The 24,559-nt window shown below is 45.3% G+C and overlaps 1 protein-coding gene across 1 annotated transcript; it reads left to right on the top strand.

The window, feature by feature from the left end:
- The first annotated feature begins 1,928 nt into the window (after nt 1-1,928).
- On the top strand, nt 1,929-24,078 carry SP2 (Sp2 transcription factor). Its single transcript, XM_060255510.1, has 7 exons — nt 1,929-2,047; nt 11,653-11,729; nt 13,410-14,375; nt 16,410-16,725; nt 18,683-18,857; nt 20,028-20,221; nt 22,368-24,078. The coding sequence occupies exons 2-7, from the start codon at nt 11,667-11,669 to the stop codon at nt 22,466-22,468; spliced, it is 1,815 nt and encodes a 604-aa protein (XP_060111493.1). The 5' UTR covers nt 1,929-2,047; nt 11,653-11,666; the 3' UTR covers nt 22,469-24,078.
- Nucleotides 24,079-24,559: the final 481 nt, after the last annotated feature.

Here is a 24,559-nt window from a genome sequence, read left to right as displayed (position 1 = left end):
CTTTTCCATATCAGCTAGCTCCGTTTTTAACGAATCTACTTCCTTTTTTTAGATCTTTCAATGATTAATAACATTAAGTCCATGGAGTATTTATTCAGAATCACTGCCCACTGCGTTCTAAACTCATTCTCTTCAGCAAACATTGCCGGGGGTTTGTGTATATGAAGACCTCTTGGAATTCTGTTATTTTTGCAGTCTTCTGATAAGAAGACTGCATTCAGTTGCAATCTCATCTGCCTCTTTCTACCGTTCAGCAATTGGCCCCAGTCCACCTGGAAGTTGGCAACCCTGGCGTTCTTATAAGTGACCTTGGGCTAGTCACACACTCTCGCTGTCTGTTTCATATGATAATGTTGATGTTAGGGTTCCCAGGTCTGTATTGGAAAATACCTGGAGACTTTGGGGGTGGATCTGGGAGAGGGGAGAGTTTGGGGAGGAGAGGGGCCACAAAATGATACAATGCCATAAAGTCCACCCTTCAAAGCAGCCATTTTCTCCGGGGAGCTGATCTCCGCCAGCTGGAGATCAGTTGTAAAAGCAGGAAAAATATCCAGGTCCCACCTGGAAGCTGGTAACCCAAGTTGATGCTGAGGACAAGATTAATGAGGGAAGAAGAGCCCCCACCTTGAAATAAAAGCAGGGGTATAAAGAAAAAGATTTGCCATCAGGCCCTGGCTTAGCAAAAAAGCATGGAAGAGATGGAGCGCCCCCCTCACTTTCTGTTCTGAACGTTCCTCAAAGCGCCTCTAGTCCTCAAAAGGGTTTGGGAATGTGGTCTGCATACAGCAGGGGTTGCTTAAGAGCCACAAGATATGATCGACAGATGTTTAAGAGCTGCAAGGAAGGAAGGGAGGCAAATAGATTTTTGGGGGGAGAGGTCGAAAGAAAGCAACTTTAATTTAAAATGTAGCCAATTATCCAGTTAATCAGGGGAGGTTTACATTCCCAAAAAACTCTGATTACAGTTGAGAGAGTTAAGATGGAGAAGGTAAAATCCACAGGCTTAAAACAAAAATTTTAAATTAAGAGGCTTATCATAGACTTATCATTACGGAGCTGTAGAGCCGCACGTCTGCCGCCCTTATGTCATTTAACTTTTGCTGGTTTTTAAGGTTTTATTATATTCTATAGCGCTACTGTTGGTTTTAAACTATACTGTATTCTTACATTAATGCCAATAAAGGTCTAATGGACAATTTAAAATGTATTCTCCACGCTGGTTTGGCTTGGAGAAGTGACTCAAAGAGACAATATGCCTTCTCCCAAGCCAGCTGATGAAGTAGTGGGGGCTTCAAGAGCCAAACAATATGTGTGAAAGATCCACATACGTGGCTCCCAAGCCACAATTTGGCCACCCCGGCATATACCTAGGATTCAATTGAAACCTTTCACCTTATTCTCCCCTCATCCCACCTCAAATTGCAGCCGCTTCAGTTTATAGTCCCTCCCAGCTAGCATCGCGAAGTAGAACGTCCACGGTAAAAAAACAAACAGAAAAGAAAAAAAGTGGGGTCATCTCTGTTTTCCTATTGGTTTTGTGTCAAGTCATTTTTCTCTCTTTCGGCCAACCACAGTCTTTGAAAATAAAGCCCACCCCCTTCGTTAAGCGCTCTGTGTGTGCGCGCGCGTCTCTGTGTTTGTTTGTTTCTTCTCCCTCCCAGGCCCTTGTCCATCAAGTCATCGTAGGAATGACGCTCCTCTTAATACATGAATGGCCAGATTTCAAGTCAATCTCGACATTCACGCACTCTATTGGACGCGGGGGTCATGTCCGTCATTGTCAAAGCCACTCTTTTTTCCTAATTGGCTGAGGCAAACTCTCCCGCTAAATAGCGACGATTGGTAAGAGACAACATCTATCAAGCCGAGGGCGGATGCCAAAGTCAAGAATCTGAAAGCTGATTGGGCAAACGGTATCAAGGCCGCACAGGGATTGGTGCTTCGACAGGGTGCGGGGCGGGCCTTACAGGGCGGTGCCCGGGCTGCTGAGGAGGAAGATGGCGCCGTGAGGGGGGTCCCAGCCGCTGCCGCCTCCGCTTCCCAGCCGGTGAGTAAGCCTGGCAGGGCGGGTCTGAGGGTGCGGCGAAGTGGGTGGAGAAACTAGGAGATGGGACCGGGGCGGAAAGGGAAGGAAGAGGAGGGGTCTGTGAGACGGGACGGGGGGGGACCTCAAGAGAGGGGGGGCCGAATGCGCGCAAGCGGGTCCGAAGCAACTGGGACCGGAAGGGGGCGGGGCTAAGAGGTGAACCCGCCTCCTCCGGGGAGCCATAAGAATAAGCAGGCATGGGTGTATGAGAAGGGGGCGCTGAGTGATGTTCGTTCGCAGCTTCCTGGGTTCAGAGGGCCTGTGGAGGAGGGAGAACCCCATGAGGGAAGAACCGGGGGTGGAGGTGGCTCTCGGGTGTGAAAATCAGGGAGCAAAAGGTGGAAGGTCCAGTGATTTCCATATCTCAGAAAATGGAGCTAGTGTGGTTGTAATCGTTAAAGCAGAGGTGTTAAACATCTGGCCTGGGGGCCAATTCGGGCCCCTGAGCAACTGGCTGTTATCTGCTTCCTTCACCCTCTTTTTTGCTTCCTTCTGTGTAGCAGCTTGCTTTGCAAGGTTTGTTCGATCACACAAGAGCCACAGAGCAAAGCCTCTGTTTTCTTGGGAAGGAAGGGGGAGAAGGAAGAGCTTGCTTTGCCAGGCTATCACAATCGCACAGCAGAGCTACTGAGCCAAGCCTCTTTCCCTTCTATTGGCTGAGGCTCCTCTCCCCTCTGGCCTCTTGGAGAAGGCAGGAAAGAGCCAGAGCTTCCTTGCTCAGTTCCCAGGACCCTATGGGAGAAATACAAAGAAAGCACCTTTAAGATGAACGAGTTCTAATGTTTTAAGTTTTTTTTAATGAAAACCTTTAATTGTGTTTGTGTCCTTTATAAAGTTTATATCACCACTAAAAAAATAAAAGGTAAAGCTAGTCCTTTGTGCAAGCACCAGTCATTCCTGACTCTGGGGTGACGTCGCATCATGACGTTTTCATGGCAGACTTTTTTACAGGGTGGTTTGCCATTGCCTTTCCCAGTCATCTACACTTTCCCCCCCAGCAAGCTGGGTACTCATTTTACCAACCTCAGAAGGATGGAAGTGTGAGTCAACCTTGAGCTGGCTACTTGAACCCAGCTTCCACCAGGATTGAACTCAGGTCATGAGCAGAGCTTAGGACTGCAGTACTGCAGCTTTACCACTCTGCACCACGGGGCTCCCTATATCTCCACTACCTAATCTTAAATAGGTATACACATGGCTTGTCCTGACATGGCCCGGCCGACATTTATGTCAGATTCGGCCCTCATAACAAACGAGTGTGACACCCCTGCGTTAGAGGGTTCAGCCAGGAAACCCAGGTGTGAATCTTCTTTCTGCCATGGAAGCTCCTTGGCTCATCTTGGGCCAGTCCCACATTCTCAGCCTAATGTACACAGGATTGTTGTTGCGAGGTCAAAATGAAGGGGGAGGGGTGGTAATGTAAGCTGCTTTGGATCCCCATTAGGAAGAATAGTGGTGGGCAATGAGCTCAATAAGATTAATGTCTGCTCTGATAGTTCTGTAAGGGATTTGTTAGAGGAATTACTTTTTCTTCGTCTGTGGTATTAAAAACACATAAATAAGATGGCTAAAGGAATTCGTTAGAGGAATTTCTTTTTCTTTGTCTGTGGGACTAAAAACACATAGAGAAGTTGACTAAAATGCATTCAGGTGATGGTGAGTGGTTGCTTGTGGACACAGCAGGCTGTAAAGAGGAATTAAGGACACTGGGTAAGGAAGGAGGTGGATTCTTTATTTATCTCGGTGGAGCAGGGAGGAGTAGGTGGATGGCCTTGGCCTCCATATCCCATTTGTTGATTCTTCATGATGACAGATTGTTCAGTGTGTGGACTAGGTGGACTGCTGGGCTGATACAGCAGGACTCATATTCCTATAATGTGGAGCTTTGTAGTGGGCACGGTACAGTTAGGGGAGTGCATCAGGTTAGGTATAGGCAGCTTCAGAGTAGCGGGACAATATACACACTGGGACTGCTGAAAACTGAAGGAGGGGTGCAAGAAACCTTTATAAATACCATAAATTCTCTGTTCTGATGACTGCATTGTATTATTGAAAGATGTCAGTTGACTGTTTTGTACGTAATATGTGGGTGCATGAGCATGTATGTATCTGGTTATGAAAATACACCAAAGACTCATGCTGAGTCTACCAATGGTCTACCAAGGTGTTGTTTACATTTATGACTGCCATTTTATTACTGGATTTTATTACTATGCCAAGAAAAGTGTCAGTGGTTCATTTTCATTAAACCTCTGTTAAAGGCATGGCATTTTTCTCCAGACCTGTTGGCAACGCTAACTGTGAAAGTCCCGTGGGGAATTTCACATCAGCAGCTACCTGTTGCCCTAGAGCAGGGGTGACCGATGGTAGCTCTCCAGATGTTTTTTGCCTACAACTCCCATCAGCCCCAGCCAGCATAGTCGATGGCTGGGGCTGACGGGAGTTGTAGGCAAAACACATCTGGAGAGCTACCGTTGGCCACACCTGCCCTAGAGAGCCAACAAACAGGGCACAGAGGCCCTGATTCTGCCTCCTAATACTGGTATTCAGAGGTTTGCTTTCTCTGCATATAGATGTTCCTTTTGATTGCCATGCCTTTGATGGATCTATTCTGTATGAATCTATACAAATCTCATTTAAAGCTACCTGTGTTATGTCCTCTGGCAATAGAGTTCACAGTTTATTTACTTGTTGTGTAAAAAATTATTTCCTTTTGCTTGTCCTCAATTTATTGCCCATCAACTTTATTTGGGTGCCCCTGCATTCTGAGAGAGAGAGCTGTATTCTTTCGCTTCACACACAATTTTAGAAACCTTTACCATGTACCTCTTAGATGGGTTTTTTTGCTATATGGTAAAGCCCCAGAGTCTCGACACTTTACTCACAGGAAAAGTGCTCCAACACTTTTAATAATTTTGGTTGCCCTTTTTATCACTCTGTGATGTCCTTGTTGTGCAATGTTGACCAGAACTGTACATAATGTTCCAAATTAGACTGCTGCATAGACGATTGTTTACAATATTGGCCTTTTTATTTGCACTCACTTTCCTAATAATTTGCAGCTTGGCGTTTTCCCTTTTTCTCCACTGCTACTGCACACTGGATTGGCATTTTCATTGAGCTTTCCACTACAACCCCAAGATCTCTTTTAATGCCTATCTCAGCCACTTTAGACTCCATTAGCTTGTATATGAAACTTGAATTTTTTGTTCTATCATGCATCATCTTTCCCACTGAGCTTCATTTGCCATGTTTGAGCCAACTTCCTGTAACATTTAATGAAATCTAGTATGTTTTTCATCATTCTGAATAATTTGGTGTAATCTCTGAACTTGGCTGCTACACTGGGCTGTGTAGTAACAAATTGTGACTAATTTATGAATAAATTAAATAACACTGGTTCCAATATTAATCATTGTGGGGCCATACTCTTCACTTGCTTCCATTGCAAGAATTGTTCATTTTATACTTCCTGCCATTTCACCAACTTTTAATTGGTAAGAGGACCTGTCCTCTTATTCCACATCTGACAACTTTTCTCAGGAGCCTTTGGTGAGGCACTTTGTTAGTCCTAGAAAACCAAGTATATAATGTCTACATGATCCCCTTTATCCATATGCTTGTTAACTTGCTCAAAAAACTCCAGAAACGTCCCCTTGCTGAAGCCATGCTGATTTTTCCCTCAGCTGTGTGCTTAATAATTCTGTCTATAATAATAATTGCATCTTAAAAGAGCAATTTACTTGGAACAGATGTTAGGCCAACTGTCCTATAATTCCCTTGATTCCCTTTTTTAAAAAAGAGCTATTATTATTATTAATTTTATTTATATCCCGCCCTCCCCGCCTAGGCAGGCTCAGGGCGGCTAACAACATTCACTAAAACATGATATAAATACAGTAGTTAAATACATTAAGTACATTAAACATATAGACACATTAAAATTATAAAACAGCATAAATTTTTTTAAAACAACACTAATCCAGCATCTATACTCTATAGTATATCTATTCTATAGTTTAACAGCAGCAGAGGTGTTCCGGGCGCTGTTACATATTTAAATAGTGGCAAGAGTCCTTGAAGAATCACTTTATTGGATCCTCCATGTAATGGTGTATATTTGGAGGAAGAACAATCAGATCTGCACTGTAGTCAAGGAACTGGGTCTTCTCTCAAAGGATGGCTGCCCCTTGTTATCTGAGGGTTCCCAAGTGAACTTCTTTGCTTTTTTCCCTACAATGAATGTGGCCCCTCTAAGTGAACATCAGCTAGTGGAGGATTCCAGCCAAGAGCATTTCCTCTCCTCTCTCAGTGTCTAACCATCCTTTAGTCTTATTAACAGTCAACTATCAGTCAGTTTTCTTCAGATTTTGTGGTGTTCTGTAGAGTCTGTGGTGTGCCATAGAACTACAAGTCCCAGAGCATCCACTTTTGGTAACCACCCTAGGACTTCCATTTCTTCCAGGCTTTATGGTTTCTCCAGTGGAGCTGAATTATGTAATCTGGAAATTGGTAGTAATTCTGGGGAAGCTCCAGGCTGATGTTATAGCGCAGATGTTATAGCGCAGATGTTATTCCTGCTACTCCACCCCACCCCACATGCTGTGCAATTGGGACCCATCTTCTCTGTTCACTCCATCACATGTAAAAGGTAACCAAACTAGAGATATCTCATGATCCTGCATTCAAACAAGCAACCCAATTTGGATGTAACTTTGGGCGGGGGGGGGGGGGTGGAGTGCCAGATCAGGGTCTCGTTGACTGCCCCCAGCTTCACCACATGTAATGGTGTATATTTGGAGGAAGAACAATCAGATCTGCACTGTAGTCAAGGAACTGGGTCTTCTCTCAAAGGATGGCTGCCCCTTGTTATCTGAGGGTTCCCAAGTGAACTTCTTTGCTTTTTTCCCTACAATGAATGTGGCCCCTCTAAGTGAACATCAGTTTGGTAGATGCAGACACTGGCTTTGGTCTAGATCAAATCAAGCCTGAACTCTTCCTAGAAGCTAAAATGACTAAACTGAGGCTACATTATGAGAAGACAAGAGTCACTAGAAAAGATAATTGCGAGGAAAATGTGAAGGCAGGAAGAGAAGACGATGACCCAGCATGAGATGGATTGACTTTATAAAGGAAGCCATGGCCCTCAGTTTGCAAGACCTGAGCAAGTCTGTTAATGATAGGACATATTGGAGATCATTGATTCATAACGGTTGCCATAAGCCAGAACGGACTTGATAGCACTTAATGCGCGCACACACAATGGAATGGAAAACAGCAGCAAGAAAGAACTCCCCTCCCCCCTTGGTTAAGTGTCTCTGACCATCTTTCTGTGGGAGCTTATTTATTAGGAGCTAAAAATTAGCTGTGTTTGTTTTGGGAGCCTCTTAACAAGCATAGGTCCAATCTGTGCATTGGAAGTGGCTTGGCTGACAGCATTTCTAGAGTCTCCTCATTTCAGTTTTTCCCTGTCTGAAATAGTTGAGGAGGGAGATAGAGGCTGGTTCCTGCAGTACTTAAAAGAGAACTTTTGCATCTGCTGACCCATGTTTATTTCTGTAGCTCAGGCCGAACAAAGAGAGCTGTTGCTATGGCCTTGCATGCTCAAATGCTATTAGGAAGAGCTGTGTGTCCTCTTTCAATCCATCACAACTGTTTTCTGTGTTGATCTCAAGTTTCTTTGATGGTTTCCAGTCAAAGGCTTAAATTTTTTTGCCAGAGGCAAGAAGCAGGCATGCTAACCCTGGTCATGTATTCTTAAAGATCTGCAGTTCGCTTAGCACCCTATCTGAAATGGGATTAGTTTGCCTCTGGCTAGGAAGTTGGTATTATAATATCCTTGGCTAACTTGCTGCTGGCAATGTTTTATCCTCTCCCACCTTCTTCCTGCTGCAACCAAGACCTGATTGCTTCCAGACACTTCCAGTGCCATCCAATGTTCTTATGTGCCAGTGTTCCCTCTAAGCTGTTGAGTCTTGTGAGCAAAAATTCTACTTCATGAGCTACTTGCATTAAAGTTGTGAGCTACGGAGAAAATTAATTTGCTCTGGGGCCATTTTTCCTGAGCTGAGACAAAAATGTGTGAGCCAGAGGCTAAAAAATTGTGAGCTAGCTTAGCTTACTAGCGCCAATCTATGTTCCTATGTGCCATCCAATGCAGAGTTGACACCCTTCTAAGTCATTTGATGTGAATGAACTTAGAAGGGTGTAACTCTGAAAGGAATGGCAGTGTTAGCACAGTGCAAACAAAATACTGTTTCCTCTGATCAGCGGGTTACAAACAGTGTGCTATCCTTACTCCAAACAAATGGTCTCCTCGCATGATGTGACTCCAACATTACCACAATAGATTATGCAATGAAAAAGAGTATGTTAAGACTCTCTGCATTTTGGTTGCCTAGTCTTAGACCATTATTTTTTCCTATGCTTTTTCAACTTTTATTTTCCTTGCAAGATCTCCATTCCTGACCATTGTGGTTGCTCCGTGTTGGTTGGTGTTCATGTGAATGCTTCCATTATCCAAGTGATGCCCAGGTCCCCCTCCCCCATTGGGAGTTACCTCGCTTGAGTTCTGTGAGCAAGCTATGAGCAGAGCTATTCAAGCTGGTCTTTACACATAATCTGCATTGATGTAGAAGCCATTGTGGAGAATGCAGCAGTTGTACCAGGCTGGGTACTTGTTAATGAGCTAGTCACTGCACTGAGCTATTATTGGGCCTGGTGGGGCTGTGAGATTTGTTCAGCTGTGATGCTTACTAGGGTAATTCCTAGAATGAGTTAAGTGACTAACCTGTCATTCATGCATTTTCCCAGCATGCATTTGGTCCTAAGAGAATTTATTACCTTTCCACTTGTTTTGAGCAAATTGCTAACAGCCCAGCCTATATGACAGATAGAATTATTGTCCCTTAATTACACACATACATTTTCATGCTGCCTTGTCTCTGGAGTTCAGAGTGATGTATATGTTTCTCTATTCCTACATTTTACCCTCATAACAGCCTGTAAAGTGGGTTAGGCTAAATAACTGGCCTATGGCCAACCCAGGGAGTTTCTACGTGGAGATCTGAACTTTAGTTTCCACAGTCTGGAACTTTAACCTCTGTATTGTACTAAGAGAAGAAAAAGATTATATTGGATTTATATCCCTCCCTTTACTCTGAATCTTAGAGTCTCAGAGTGGTCACAATCTCCTTTCCCTTCCTACCCCCCTACAACAAACACCCTATGAGGTAGGTGGGGCTGAGAGAGCTCTTACAGCAGTTGCCCTTTCAAGGACAACTCCTACAAGAACGATGGCTGACCCAAGGCTATTCCAGCAGCTGCAAGTGGAGGAGTGGGGAATCAAACCCAGTTCTCCCAGATAAGATTCCATGCACTTAACCACTACACCAAACTGGCTCTCGAGAAGAGTTACAGCGCTTCTTAGTAAAGGCCTATAGTCTTCTGCTGAGCTGCAGCAATTATTCATTGCTTCTAGCCAAGCATGGGAGTGATGAATTTCACCTGTCTTGCCAAGCATGCACTTGTCTCACCAGCGCCTAGCTGGATGCACCATTGGGGTCATGGCATGGAGGTCTCTCCCTTACCTCTCCCAGTCTCAGGACTTGGCCTGAGGAGGATCTCAACACCAATACAAATATTTGGGGTCTGAGGTATTGTCTTCTTTTTCCATCTGCCAAAGGCAAGTAAGCCTTTGATGTTAGGAAAAGAGGGAAACAGCCAGTGTCAATGCCACCGCAATGAAGAAGGAGCTTGTAAGTTGCACTGGCTAAGAGACTAAGCCCTGGAGATCCCTTATTCAAATGATGCTTCAGACATGACCTCACTTGGTAGCCCCAGAGAGCTCTCTCTCTCTCAGTTCTCTCTCAGCCTGTGTGCCCCCCTAGTCTATAATATGTAGCTACTTTTAGCAACTCACTGAAGCTGTTTATAGATCCAGGTGGGCAGCTGTGTTGGTCTGAAGCAACAGAACAATGTTGGAGTCCAGTATCACCTTTAAGACCAAAGTTTGCAACTATTTGCAAGATTTGTCTAATACATTCAGCTTCAGTGTTCCAGATTTTCATGCTTACAGTAGGTGGGATGCATTTCTCAACGGAGGTGAGCTATGTAGGGGTTGTGTGAAATAGATGCCATGGAGGATGGATGAAGTCCCATTGAAGGTCATAAAGTCCTTCCCTTTTCTTTGCTGCTGAAAATCGGGTGGGGGCTTTGCCGCCTGCATTGTCACCAGTCGCTTCCCCTCTCCAAATTTGTCACTGGAGAGGTAAGATCTAATGACTTGCTTTCCAAAGTGTAGAGCTTTACGAATAAATCTTTGTATTGGTTCTGGGAAATATTTGTAGCCAAACACCTTTGCAATTCATATTTTCTCCTCATACCAGACCACTGGTAATAATCTTCCATGCTGCAAACCATTTAATTGATTATTGGAGCCAGTTAAAAAAGGGATTCATTCGCTACCATTAAACAGTATAAAGTTATTTATAATGCACCTTCCTCACAGTGGCTCAAGGCGGATTATGAGTCAGGACAATTGACAAAATTGGACATTCATTGAACAATGCATTAGGATTGTAGAAGTCTGGAACCATGAGAGAGAACTAAAGCATAAGTATTCACGTGTCACATTAAGAGGTATAGAAATTACATAAATAGGATCCTACTTACAGTGAGCTATACACAGCACTGTAACAGCACTATAGACCACAGTCCCTAATATTTATTCAAGCAAGCTTTTAAATCTGTTTTGTACAGTACAACCCTCTTAACTGTGCACAAAAGCCCTCTTATTAAGTTAACATATCTAAATAAAACAATGACAAGAACATCATACATGGTCATTTTTGTCATACAGCAAAAGCATTCTGATAGCTTAATTGTTTTACTGTGGATTACAAAGAAACACTGCAATAAAATTGTTGCTGAAAATATAAGGCGCCAAAATGAAACTCCCGAGCTCTGTGGTGACCTGGCTCTTGGGATTTGTCAACTTTATCTTCGGTATGTGCTGCAGTCCTAAAGAAAGTTACGTTCTAAGTCCATAGACTCGGAAGGGTATTAAGGAGGCAAAACTCGTACGCGGGCCTTCTCTATTGCAGCGGCACACCTTTGGAATCAGCTCCCGGAAGAAGTGTGGGCCCTGCGGAGCCTTGAACAGTTCCGCAGGGCCTGCAAGACCATCCTTTTTAAGATGGCCTTTGCCGATTGAATGATAGATGGATTCGCTTAAAGTGACTTCGCCATCGTATTTGATAAAATAGCACCAGAAATGTTGATTTTAACTTATAATTAGAATGTTTTAAGATTAATGTTGTTTTTAATACCCATTGTATAACTTATTGTATGAAATGCTGTTAGCCGCCTTGAGCCTGCTTCGGCGGGGAGGGCGGGATATAAATAAAATGTTATTATTATTATATTAGAACCAGCTCCTTTTTATTCTCTTGGGGGCTCCGTTCATCACAATGATGAACAACACAGAGGTTGGTTGGGTATAAAGATGGGTTGATACAAACATCAAAAAATCGTTCCAGTTAATGAAGCTTGTCTCTTTCTTGCAGATTCAGAAAACAGTATGGCTGCTACTGCTGCTGTCAGCCCCAGTGAGTATTTGCAGCCTGCTGCTTCGACAGCCCAGGTAGGTCTTTGAAATGAGTGCAGTTTCAGGATATTGCTGTGAAAAGCAGGCTGTAACTGACTGGAGTTTGGAAAAACTTGTTTTTTGTTCAGTATACAGCTTGGTCTTGCTGCGGGGGGGTGGGGGTGGAGGCCTGTTAATTCTTGAGATTCCCCAGTTCAAGGGATTGTTATCGGGACTAGAGAAATATCTCAGATTCTCAGGTGATTGTGCTGATTTTTCAAAAGCAGCTAGCATCAGCAAGCTGGGTTCTTATTTTACTGACCTTGGAAGGATGGAAGGCTGAGTGAACCTTGAGCCGGCTACCTGAACCCAGCTTCCACTGAGATCGAACTCAGGCCGTGAGCAAAGCTTGGACTGCAATACTGCAGCTTACTACTCTTTGCCATGAGGCTCCTTCTCTAGACAACCATACATTTCTCAGAACCTTCTTTTTTGTGGTTTTAGTTATTTTTGTTTCATGAACTTCGAAAATGGCTAGAAAAATATTTGGCATTGCTTGCTAGCGTTATGAACAGGGAAAAAATAACAACCAAACATCAGTATTTCCACAAAACCCCTCCTTTCATTTCTGTGCTTTAGAAATTGTGTATTTGATCAGTTTCAGTAAGCCATTGGGTTCCATGGCATCATACAGCCACAGCAAATTAAGCAGTGCTTTTATTTAGATCAAGTTTAAAATGCTAGACAAAGGCTTTCAGATCACACAGAACTATTCATTAGGACAAGGAAAATCTGTTCTTTTGCCAGGTCTACTTTCAGACAACAACAAAAGCTTTTAGTCTATATGAATTGCGATTTTAGTCTATATGAATTGAGCACGCTTATTAAAACTCAAGTACACTTTTGTACTATTCACACCAACATCTGCTTCAAATAGTATGGAGGTAGCTTGAAATTGTATCTGTTTAGTAGCTGCCACTGTTGGTAGGTTGTGCTGATTGTGCAGATCCACCCTTGCTATGTGGTTTTCATAATGCCGGGTGGTTTGCAGTAGCACAGGGGAACATAAGGACATAAGAGAAGCCATGTTGGATCAGGCCGATGGCCCATCCAGTCCAATACTCTGTGTCACACAGTGGCCAAAAAAAGCAGGTATCAGGAGGTCCATCAGTAGGGCCAGGACAATAGAAGCCCTCCCACTGTTGCCCCCCCCCCCACAAGCACCAAGTGTCATGGTGTCAGACAATCCATAGAGCACATTGTTTTTATTTGTGTGAAGCTGATCTAAGAGAGGTGTCGAAAGCATGGAAATGTAAACCAGAATTTGATGAACCCCAGACATCAAGTTGTCATGGCACCTAAAAATTTCACTGTGGAACCTTTTGTGTGTGTGTGTGTGTGTGTGGTAGCAATAATTAGAAAATATGGTCATATACAACCTTGAAGGTTGAAATGTGCATCTGGCTCCTAAAATTTGGGGCTGGCTTCTAGAGCCAAAGAAATTTATCAAGGCCCAATTTAGATATCCTTTTTAAAGTGGGCTAATACTCCCTTGGTTTGAGGATGTGCTTTTGCATGCCTCTTGAACATAGTCCCATCTCTGAGTGGTTTAAGCTTACATGCTTGCATTGTTGGCCTTTCTTCATCTCTAGCCATGCTGACCCTGAAACCATCTACTTATTGTCTGCTTACCTCTAATTCCTTTTCCTTTCCCCTATCTTCTTTTCCTCCATGCAGGATTCTCAGCCATCTCCGCTAGCCCTGCTTGCTGCCACATGTAGCAAAATTGGCCCTCCAGCTGTGGAAGCAGCTGTAGCCTCTCCTGCTCCTCCTCAGCCTGCCCCTCGAAAGCTCGTCCCCATCAAACCCGCTCCCCTCCCACTGAGTTCCAACAAGAACAGCATCGGGATCTTGTCATCAAAAGGGAACCTCTTCCAGATCCAGGGCTCCCAGTTGGGGACATCCTATCCTGGTGGGCAACTTGTGTTTACTATCCAGAATCCAACTGTGATCAACAAAGGGGCTCGCTCACCTGCCAACATCCAGTACCAGGCAGTTCCACAGATCCAGACAACATCGGGGCAGACCATCCAAGTACAGCAGAACTTGGCCAACCAAATACAGATTATTCCCAGTACCATCACGTCTTCCCCCTCTTCCTCCTCCTCTTCCTCCTCCGCTCATAAGCCCGTGCCAATCAAGCCAGCACCCGCTCACAAGACCCCACCAGCATCTGTCCACAACGCAAGCAACGTTGTCAAGTTAACTGGCACCAGTGGTAACGTCACACTCACTCTTCCTGTGAGTAACCTGGTGAGCGCCGGGGACGCCGGAGCCCAGACTCAGATCGTCCCGGAGAGCCCCTCAAAACCGAGCAAGAAATCCCGGAAGAAAGCGATGTCGCCGGCTCAGACGACTGCCATGGCTGTGGCGGAGCAAGTGGAGACGGTCTTGATAGAGACCACGGCAGATAACATCATTCAGGCGGGGAACAACCTGTTGATCGTGCAGAGTCCCGGCTCTGGCCAGCCAGCAGTGGTCCAGCAAGTCCAAGTGGTCCAACCCAAGCAAGAGCCGCAGGTCGTTCAGATCCCGCAGCAAGCTCTGCGGGTGGTCCAGGCAGCCTCGGCCACATTGCCTACAGTCCCCCAGAAGTCACCACAGAACTTCCAGATCCAGACCACTGAGCCAACTCCCACTCAGGTACGTGGAGCTTCAGTTGCGGCGGGGAGGGGGGCATTTCTGCAATTCTGGGCTGGAATGAGATTAAGGGAAAATCTTCTATATGTTACACTTTAAGCAGATTGTTTTTATTTATTTGCTTGTATGTTTTTGAATCTCCTATGTATTAAGAAAAATATTTGTGGTGAGTTGAAGACTACTTTACCCTGATCTGGCGACTGCAGTCTGTCCTTAAAGATAAGGTCCCCAGTAGTATCTCCCATGCTGGGGGGGAAGAATACATATGTGTACACATCATAGGGCAGATTGGGCTGAAGTTCCCCCCAATTCACCTCCTTACTACAACCTCTTTTCTGTATGGCTTTTGTCCATGCAGGTTCCATAATTCCCCTTCATAGCCTTTTTGGAGGTCAAAGGAGACCTCCCCCTTCCCTTTCAATATTAAAAAGGGGGTTGAATCTAACTCATGGATTCCCACGTTCTGCAAGTTTCTGATAAATCTTTCTCTTTCTTCTTCTGCATGGTTTTCTGCTACTCCTGTATTTCTTCGGATCAATATCCATTTTGATATGTAGCCTCCTGGTAATTATTGTTACTTTTCCCAAAAAAAATCTCTAATCATCTCTTCCCTTACTTTACTACTCCTAAGTAAAGTGCTAAGCTCATTGACTTTTATAGAGTTAGAAGGGTTTAACTCTGTTGCAGCTTGCACTGTTAAGGACCTAATCAGTGTTCCCGCTAAGCTGAATTAGCGTGAGCTAGCTCACAGATTTTTGCCTCCAGCTCACACATTTTTGTCTTAGTTCAGGAAAATTGACCCCAGAGGGGTGTTCCCTCTAAGCTGAGTTAGTGTGAGCTAGCTCAAAATTTTTTAGCCTCCAGCTCACATGTTTTTTCTTAGCTCAGGAAAAATAGCCCCAGAACAACCTAGTTTATGCAGTAGCTCACAACTTTAATGCCAATAGCTCACAAAGTAGAATTTTTGCTCACAAGTCTCCACAGCTTAGAGAGAGTATTGCCCCAGACCACAATAATGTATGCGGTAGCTCACAACTTTAATACCAGTAGTTTACAAAGTAGAATTTTTGCTCACAAGATTCTGCTGCTTAGAGGAACATTGGTCCTAATGATAAACCAGTATTATAAGAATAATCCTGTTTCTGTGATTAACTTCATGGGAAGAAAAAGTTGGAATTTTCACAAGGGAGTGGACACAGAGATCCTTTCAGAAATCTGGTAACCCCGCCATGTGGGGCTCTCATTTCCAAATCATCCTGTATCCTGCCACCCCATTCAGTGAAGTCTGAAGCTTTCCTGCAGCCTAAGGACCTTCCTCCAACCTCTGGTGACTCTTCCTCCAAAGTAAGAGTGAATTAAATGGGAGGGAAGTTCCTTCAGCTGGTGGAAATCTCTCCATCATAAGGTAGGACACATGGCCATATTCCTAGGCCACTGCTATACATCCAAGGTGGTCTGCTTGTGATTAGAAGCCTAGAAAAATGGGGAGGGGATCTTTTATCTCCTGCTCTTTTCAGTTGCAACTGGATTCTGTGCCTTGACGTGGGGAAAATATCCTCTCCCTCCCATATTTATAAGCCTACCAGTTAAGATTTGGTTCACAAACCCTGCTGTCATTGCCTTTAGACTTGAGGCAGGTGGCAGCCAGAGCAGGGCTTACTCAGTAGTGGCACCTGGAATGTCCTCCCCCATGAAGCTTGCCTGGCGTATCTGCATTGCTCTGTTTTAGGTGTCAGGTTGAACCCTTTCTGTTCATCTAGGCTTTTCGTTCAGGGGTTGATATTTAAAAAAAACCACGATTGTAGTCTGAATGCTTAACTGTCAGTGCTCTGTTCTTATGCTGGGCTAGATTGTTAATCCTGGATCAGAATCAATAAGACTTTGTTTTATTATATTTTATAAACGGCCTCAGGCAGGTTCCTTGGAGCAGCGGCAATTTTTTTTTTCTAATAATACTTAGTTGTTTGAACTGTAGGTACCACTGACATGGGAAGATGCACCATGCATACCGTTTCCTTTTCTGTGCTGTGTTTCCAGGTCTATTTCAAGACTCCCTCTGGTGAGCTACAGTCAGTGCTGCTCCAAGAAGCCCCAGCTGTTACAGTGGCCCCTTCCCCCACTGCCTCCTCCGCCACATCCTGCAGCAGTCCCATCCCCCGTGTCTCCCAGGCAGGAGGAAGTACCAAAAAGACGGGGGCTCGCAAGGAGCGTGCCCTGCCAAAGATCGCCCCTGCCGGAGGCATCATCAGCCTCAATGCGGCTCAGCTTGCCGCCGCTGCTCAGGCCATGCAGACCATCAGCATCAATGGGGTGCAAGTTCAGGGCGTCCCTGTCACCATCACCAACACCGGAGGTGAGTGCATGATGTCAGATGTGTGATATGGTGGCCCCATGAAGATGTGAGGTAACTCCCCCTCTCCCCCCCCCCCGGTTGTCTTTAGGCTACCTGAAATTCGAAAGCCAGTAGGGAAGATAAAGGACAAAAAGACAATGGAGATCATGAGGGTGGGAGAGGGTCTAGAGAAAGGGGCAGGACAAAACAGTGGCAATGTTAGCGAATGTTAAGAAGATGTTGCTTGGAAACAGAACATTGCAGGAAGGCAGCAGTCTCAAAGACATCCTTCTGTTAAACTGTTTGGAATAGACTTCCAAGTAAGCCTGTTTGGAATCGGGATACAAAAGGGGCATCATTTTTGTGCCCTGTACAGTTCCTAGCTATATGTACACACAAACGTTGGGTGTCCTGTAACCTACCAACTTAGCAGAGTTTTATGCCCATCCTGTGGTATAAGGAGTTGTGCCCTAACTTCAGGAGCTGTTTATCCAGCAGAACAGCCATTTAAGAGGAAAGTTCCTAAGGCTGGAGTAGAGGTTCTTAACTGTTTTTGTGCCATGGACAGTCTGGTGAGGCATCTGCAACAACTGTGAAAATATCTGTAATTTCTGTTGGAGATAAAGTCACAGGTACTGATCATACAACTGGTTCGTTTCCTACATCCATAATTGAAAGAAGGGCTAAATTTCAGTTAGAGGTTAGTGAAAATAAAGATGTCATCTTTTCCCCCCAGCCAAGTTCATGAATCACCTGAAATCTTTCCAGGGGCCCCAAGTGAAGAACCCCTGGTCTTGAGGAATGTTTCAGATCTTGCAGAGCAGAGCAGTAGGAATAGAGATATAAAATTTTCCAAATGGGAAGCTTGGGGGGGAAATTGATTCTATGTAATACTTAAAAGACTGTGTAATACTTTTCCTGTCTAGCCTAACACTGTTTTGCTGCTTTAACAACATGAAATGCAACATTTATAACTGAGCATATAGGATTGTATTAATTGGCATATTTATGAAGTTTAAAAGTATTCACGTCTTCATTTTCTGTAAGCAAAAGGACAAATGCGCCCAACAATAAATAACACAAGAGAGCTGCAGGCAGCTGCACCTGCACTGCCTTTACATATTTTACTCATTGCAAAATAAATAGTTCACATGAGCTTTTTTTTCAGTGGTCCTCAAAATCTCTCAGTTTTTCCATTGGAAAAATTGATGGCTGTACATTTTGAGGGAGTAAAACCTTGTCTTAAGCATTTGGCTCATTTTCAAAGAAAAAAACAGTTTTTTTCCCAGTGGTTCCCTGGTGGAGTGGACAGAACAAACCCCATATTGTTTTTCCTCCTCCCGTCCCCCTAAACCTTCATATCTCTAGGTAGGAGAAAAGCCAATATAATGCTGGGAGCGGTATGCATCATAGCACTGCCTCATGCTTTCTGGAATACAGATGGGGGCATCGCCTTTCCACCCCATCTGTGTGTGCAGCCCTCATGGGTTTTTGAGACTGTCAGAGTGTGCAGCCATGACAGTGTTGTGGCATCTTGTCTGCATTTAAGGCTATTTTCTGTCTCCTTCTGGGAGCTGTAAGTGGTCATGAAGCACTGTTGCACTGTGAGATGGGGAGGTATTAGAAGAAGGTGGAACTTTATAAACAACTATGTTTTGGTGTGGTGGTTAAGTGCGCAGACTCTTGTCTGGGAGAACGGGGTTTGATTCCCCACTCCTTCACTTGCAAGTGCTGGAAAGGCCTTGGGTCAGCCATAGCTTCCGCAGTGTTGTCCTTGAAAGGGCAGCTCTCTGTGAGAGCTCTCTCAGCCCCACCCACCTCACTGGGTGTCTGTTGTGGGAGAGGAAGGTAAAGGTGATTGTGAACCGCTCTGAGATTCGGAGTGGAGGGTGGGATATAAATCCAATATCATCTTCTTGTCCCCTGGGCATATTTGAACAGATACTGAGGCAGGGCTTTATTGTTTCTCTTCCTCCAGGCCAGCAGCAGCTGACGGTGCAAAACGTTTCCGGCAACAACCTGACCATAAGCGGCCTGAGCCCCACCCAGATCCAGCTACAGATGGAGCAGGCACTTTCGGGGGACCTGCAGCCTGGGGAGAAGAGACGGCGGATGGCGTGCACCTGCCCTAACTGCAAGGATGGGGAAAAAAGGTGAGGCCTGAGACTTGCAGACCTCCAGAGAGAGAAGCGAAACCAACTCTGGATAAAGTGCTGCTTGGAGACTTGCATCTGTTAGGGTGGTAGAAGCAGTATGGGGATGAAACTCAGGGCCATTTCGCAGACATGCTAATGCTCCATGGGGTTGGACAATCAGGCCAACCAAAGCAGGAACAGTGATATAAAACTAGATGACTGGAGGATTGCAGTCCCAAAGCTGTCATTAAAACTGAGTCACTGCTGCAAATACACATGAAGCTGCCTTATACCAGATCAGACCATTGGTCTATCAAAGTCAGTATTGTCTACTTTAACTGACAGCACCTCTCCAGGGTCTCTAATTAGAGGTCCTTTGTATCTCATAATACTTCATCCTTCAAACTGGAGATGCCAAGGATTTGAACCTGAAACCTTCTGCATCCAAAGCAGATACTCTGCCACTGAGCCACAGCCTCTCCCCAGTAGAGCAGTCATCCCTATCAGACCCTGCCTTCTGCCTGCCATTCATTTTTTGGGAAGATTTTCCAAGGATGATTAGTGGTGCTACTCGGATTTCTTCAGCCCATTCTTTCAGGGTGCAGCTGAGTAGGAAGTCAGATTCCTTGAAGTTGGCTTATGAAGAAGCTGCAACGCAGTGGAACATGGTAACAAGCCGGTGATCCCGTGAAGGTGAATTTTCCTTTGGAAGCCGACATCAGTGGAAGGACTCCGCTTTTTGGATTACTTTGGAGTAGGATTACTCAGCAAAGATTTGTAAATTTCTTGAAGTATCCTATGAAACCGATTTATTCTGCATGGGACTTTGTGTATAGGACTATTTACTTCATTACTCATGTATGAATTTTTGGATGCTTATGCACTCATAATAGATACAATTTTTGTATTAAGTGTGTTCTTGGCAGTTGTTTTTTGGATCTCGCATATTATCACAAAGCAGAACAGCAGGACTTGTGGTGCATTGCTAGAAATGGGGTGGAAGAGAAGCCATGAGGTGTTTTCAGTTACAGACGTATTACTCCATGTTGCTTATCGGTTAGCAATGATGCCAGTTCTTGCATTTTTATGTTGACAGTGAGCGATCTCCGGAGATCATCATTCTACCCTGTTACAATCAAGGGCTCTGAGATCTTCATCACAGTGACCGTTGCTTTTCTTTCCCCACAGGTTGGGGGATCAGGGTAAGAAGAGGCACATTTGCCATGTGCCCGAATGTGGGAAGACCTTCCGCAAGACCTCTCTGCTGCGGGCCCACGTGCGCCTGCACACAGGAGAGCGTCCGTTCATTTGCAACTGGGTCTTCTGCGGGAAGCGGTTCACACGCAGCGATGAACTGCAGCGGCATGCCCGGACACACACAGGTGAGTTGGTACCATCTTCCTGCTTTCCACTGCCACACCCCTTTCTCTTCAGCACTGCCCTGATGGATAAGTGGGTGGAGGATGCTCTATAAAAACCCTAGCAGTACAAAATGCATCGTTAATGACATATTTATATATTAATATATCTCAGTTGTCCTAGTAATAATGTACAGCAGCCTGGTGTTGCTATTGCTGTGTCTTAGGCAAAAAGCAGTGATTTTAGAAATAGCCAAGTTTCCACTGAGGTGGTACACTTGTGTCTGGGCTGCTCCACTTATAGAGCACTGCTACATACAAGGAATTCCCTTTGTGTCGAGTACTAGCACAGTAGGAAGAATGCCCTTGCCTAGCTTCTTCCTCACATGCGTAATTTCTGTGTGCAGGGGTATTATCTTTCACACACATTATGTGGCTCTTGAAGCCTCCACCACCCCATCAGCCAGCTTGGAGAAGGAATTTGTTTCTTTAAATCACTTCTCCAAGCCAAGCTGAGCCCACTGGCAGCTTGGAGAATGCATTTAAATATAAAGTTGCTTTCTTTCCACCTCTCCCCCTCCCCCAGCTTCCTTCCTGCTGTCAAGCATCTGACATTGATGTCTTGCAGCTCTCAAACGTCTGACGTTTATTCTGTGTGGCTGTTACATTTAGTAAGATTGGCAACCCCTGGTAATAGTCCGATCTTGGGAGCCAAACAGGGTCAGTACCTGGAAGGGAGACCACCAAAGAAGGCTCTGCAGAGGAAGGCAGTGGCAAACCACCTCTTCCTCTCACTCCTTGAAAGCCCCTCACTGGGGTCGCCATCAGTTTCCGTGACCTGATAGCTGTTTAAACAAACGCTATGCGAGGAGTCATTTCAAGCTTTGTTACATAAGGTGTGCAAAATACTTCCCATGCTGGACCTCCTGATTGAGGGAATTCAGCAAGGCAATTCTTATTGGTGGGAGCAAAGTTCTGCTGGTCCAGGGGTCGGACTCCAATAGCAGTTCACCAGGTTCCCCCAGAGCAGCTTGAAAGGAGAGTAGAAAGGCAACCTCCATCCTCCCTGTGACATATCAGCATCCCGTATCCAGACTCTGTATATTCAGGAAGAAGCCTTGACTCTCCCAAAATTTCTACCCTGGAAATCTTGTGGGTCTCTAGGATGCTACTGGACTCGAATCCTGCTCTTCTACTGCAGACCAATATAACTACTCCCAGAAATCTGGACCTTGGGATTTTCCACTAGAGGGATGAACATCCTCTTTGGCTAATTATTGATCAGTTTATTCCCATGAGGTTCTTATCTTCTTTTTTTTTAATGTATAAATCTTTCCTTTGAACTGGGGGTTGTCAACCATTTTGAGGTTGCAGGCGCTTTGGGGATTCTGACCCAGGAGGGTGGGGGCAGACACATAATGGCTGTCACAGGAAGTGGAGCCGGCCACAAAATGGTTGCCATAGCTTATCTTTAATCACACAGTGGAGATCCTTGTCCTCTGGCGGCAGCTGTGGCCAAGGTAACATTTTTCTAAAAAAATCTGCAAAGCCAATCAAATCTCCACGAGTCAATCAGAAGCTCTGCTCGCTTTCTCAAAAATGTTTGACCGGCACCAGGAAAGGAACCTGCAGGCACCGTGGCCGCCATGAGCACTGTGTTGGGGACCCCTGCTCTAAGCTAATGACTGTCAGGGCCACAGTGCTGCACTGAACTCCACGGGCTGCTTGTACCTTGTGCATATCCTCTTGCTGCGAACACAGATATTGAGGATGATCAGGACCTGGAGACCAGGCTCTATGAGGAAAGGCTGAGGGACTTGGGAATGTTCAGTCTGGAGAAGAGGAAGTTGAGGGGGAAACATGATTGCTCTCTTTAAGTATTTGAAGGACTGTCACTTATAGAGGAGGGCAGGGAGCTGTTCCTATTGGCAGCAGAAGAGAGGACTCACAATAATGGGTTTAAATGAAGGGTGGGGAGGGTGCCAGCTGGATACTAGAAAAGTGAGAGCTGTTCAACAGTGGAGGTAGTGAGCCCCCATCACTGGCAGTCTTTAAGCAGCCAGCTCGACAAACACTTGTCAGGGATGCTCTAGGCTGACCCTGCATGGAGCAGGGGGTTGGACTAGATGGCCTGTGATTCTATTATTCTTTGTTTCCTCCCTTTGAACAGGTGACAAGCGTTTTGAGTGTGCCCAGTGCCAAAAGCGGTTCATTAGAAGTGACCACCTGACGAAGCACTATAAAACCCACCTGGTCACCAAGAACTTGTAGGGCTGGATGCAACCAGAAGATACGGGGGAGCCATCCCAGGGGTTTTGGTGACCCTGTTGCTACGAGGGGTCAAAGGACAGGGGGGAAAAAAAACACCCCAAGTTACACTCCTGATCGGGGACGTCAGCTTTCCCAGTCGTCTCTTGACAGGAAAAGGGAGTAAAGGCCACTGTGTCCCAAGGTCCATCGCTGGCCTCTGCCTCCCGAAGCGCTCCTTGGAACCCTTTCAGAAGGTGCACTGGACAGCGTGGTGTCAGGCTGGGATGTGGAGAAGGAGCAACATCACTTCCAAACAAATTGGCTGAAATCAGCACAAAGTCCAGGAGCGGGCAGGAAAGAGATGGGGGGGGGGGGCGGCAGTAGCAAGGCAGAGCCCCCCGGCCCAGCAATCCTTGGGAGCCCACAAAATAATTTTTTTACTCCATTGCACCAAAGGGCCTCCGTATGTAAGTGATAGTAAAACCAGCTGCACCCCTCCCTTGTAGTCCCAGCTCCTCCTCCCCACCCCCACGTGCTTGTGAAGCTTTTTAATGGGGGATAGGGATGCTGCCTGAAAATGGGGACTCACTGCATCTTTCCCCCCCCAGCACATTCCTACTTTATATTTAAAATTATAAATATCTATAAATATCTATATCTATATATTACAAAAAGCCTCCTTAGGAAGCCCCGTGTTTTTTCTACAGAGAACGTTGCCTTACATTCTTCCTCCCTTCCCACCCAGTTTCCAGATTATGTATTGCGGACAGGTTTGTTGTTTTTCTTAAAAAAAATAATTAATTTCCTTAACGAAAGAAACAGAGCCTTGCTTGAATTGAATGGCGCAAGTGCAATCCAAAGCCCTTTCATCGTTACCAAACGCGGGACCCAGACAGTTCCATTTACTGGTCTGTGAATCAGAGCCTTCTCTGTGCACATAGCAGGGTTTTGGATGTTTTCCCCCCAGGGGTGTATGCATGGGAGCAGCCTTTTGCTCATGGAGGAGAGTGGGAGGAAGCCCCTGTGCAAAAGGGAACTCCTCTTGCGTAGGACAGTTCTATGGCCTAGCGAAAGAATCCCAGCTGTGTTAGAAGGTACCTCCAAGGCACACAGAGGGGAGGGGGAATCTCTGGAGCACGATAGCATGTGATTCTGCACTGCTGGGGTGGGCAGCTTTTGCCCAACTGGTTCTGCAGATCTGCACGTAGAAAGAGAATGCTGCGATCCAGTGCCACCTGGTTTCCACGTACTGAAACATAGGCATTCTCTCTCCTGACGATCTCTTTATTGGTTTTTGTTGCCCCTCCCCCCTTTTAGAAACAGTCTCCCGGTAACAGCCCCTTTTCTCTGTATTATAGTGTATATTGTATCATAGACTATATATTGCATTGTGTTTCCTACATGTTTCAAAAACATACGGCTTGTTATTTTTGAGCTTTTAAATTAAAACAAAAAATCCACTTTATTTTTTAGTTGTAATTGCTTGAAGTATGTTGTTTTTCTTTGAATAAGTGTCAAATCCTTGTTATTTTTTTATTAACGATGTAACTTGGCCAGCCAATGTGAGAGGCTAGCCTAGGGGAGAAACAATCACATTTCTTGATTAAATAAATTTAGTTGTCAAAAGCAAACCTGACTAGTTTGGGAGCAAAGAATCCTTTTGTTTTGTTTAGAGGTGGGGGAGATGGGAAGCACGGACTCACTGGGGATGGCTCACTGAGGGTCTTGAGGAGGTGTGTTTGCATGAAGGGGAATTTGAGACCCTGGATGTGGGAGGGGGGGTGTTTCTCATGAGAAATGTAAACTGCTTCCCCCCCCTCAGAATTGTTATGCAGATGGAGAAGGGAACTTGGTAAATCCAGAGAGGTAGCCATGTTAGACTGTTGCTGTACAATTAAATGGAAGCCCAGTGGCCCCTTTAGACTAACAAAATTTAGTCCAGCATCAGAGGTGGAGAGCCAGTTTGGTGTAGTGGTGAAGTGTGCGGACTCTTATCTGGGAGAACCGGGTTTGATTCCCCACTCCTCCGCTTGCACCTGCTGGAATGGCCTTGGGTCAGCCATAGCTCTCGCAGAGGTTGTCCTTGAAAGGGCAGTTTCTGTCAGAGCTCTC

Source organism: Heteronotia binoei, chromosome 15 (assembly GCF_032191835.1).
Source record: "Heteronotia binoei isolate CCM8104 ecotype False Entrance Well chromosome 15, APGP_CSIRO_Hbin_v1, whole genome shotgun sequence".
Lineage (NCBI taxonomy): Eukaryota > Metazoa > Chordata > Lepidosauria > Squamata > Gekkonidae > Heteronotia > Heteronotia binoei.
The sequence above is the reverse complement of the archived record's forward strand: the minus strand, read 5'-3'. Positions and strand labels throughout refer to the sequence as shown.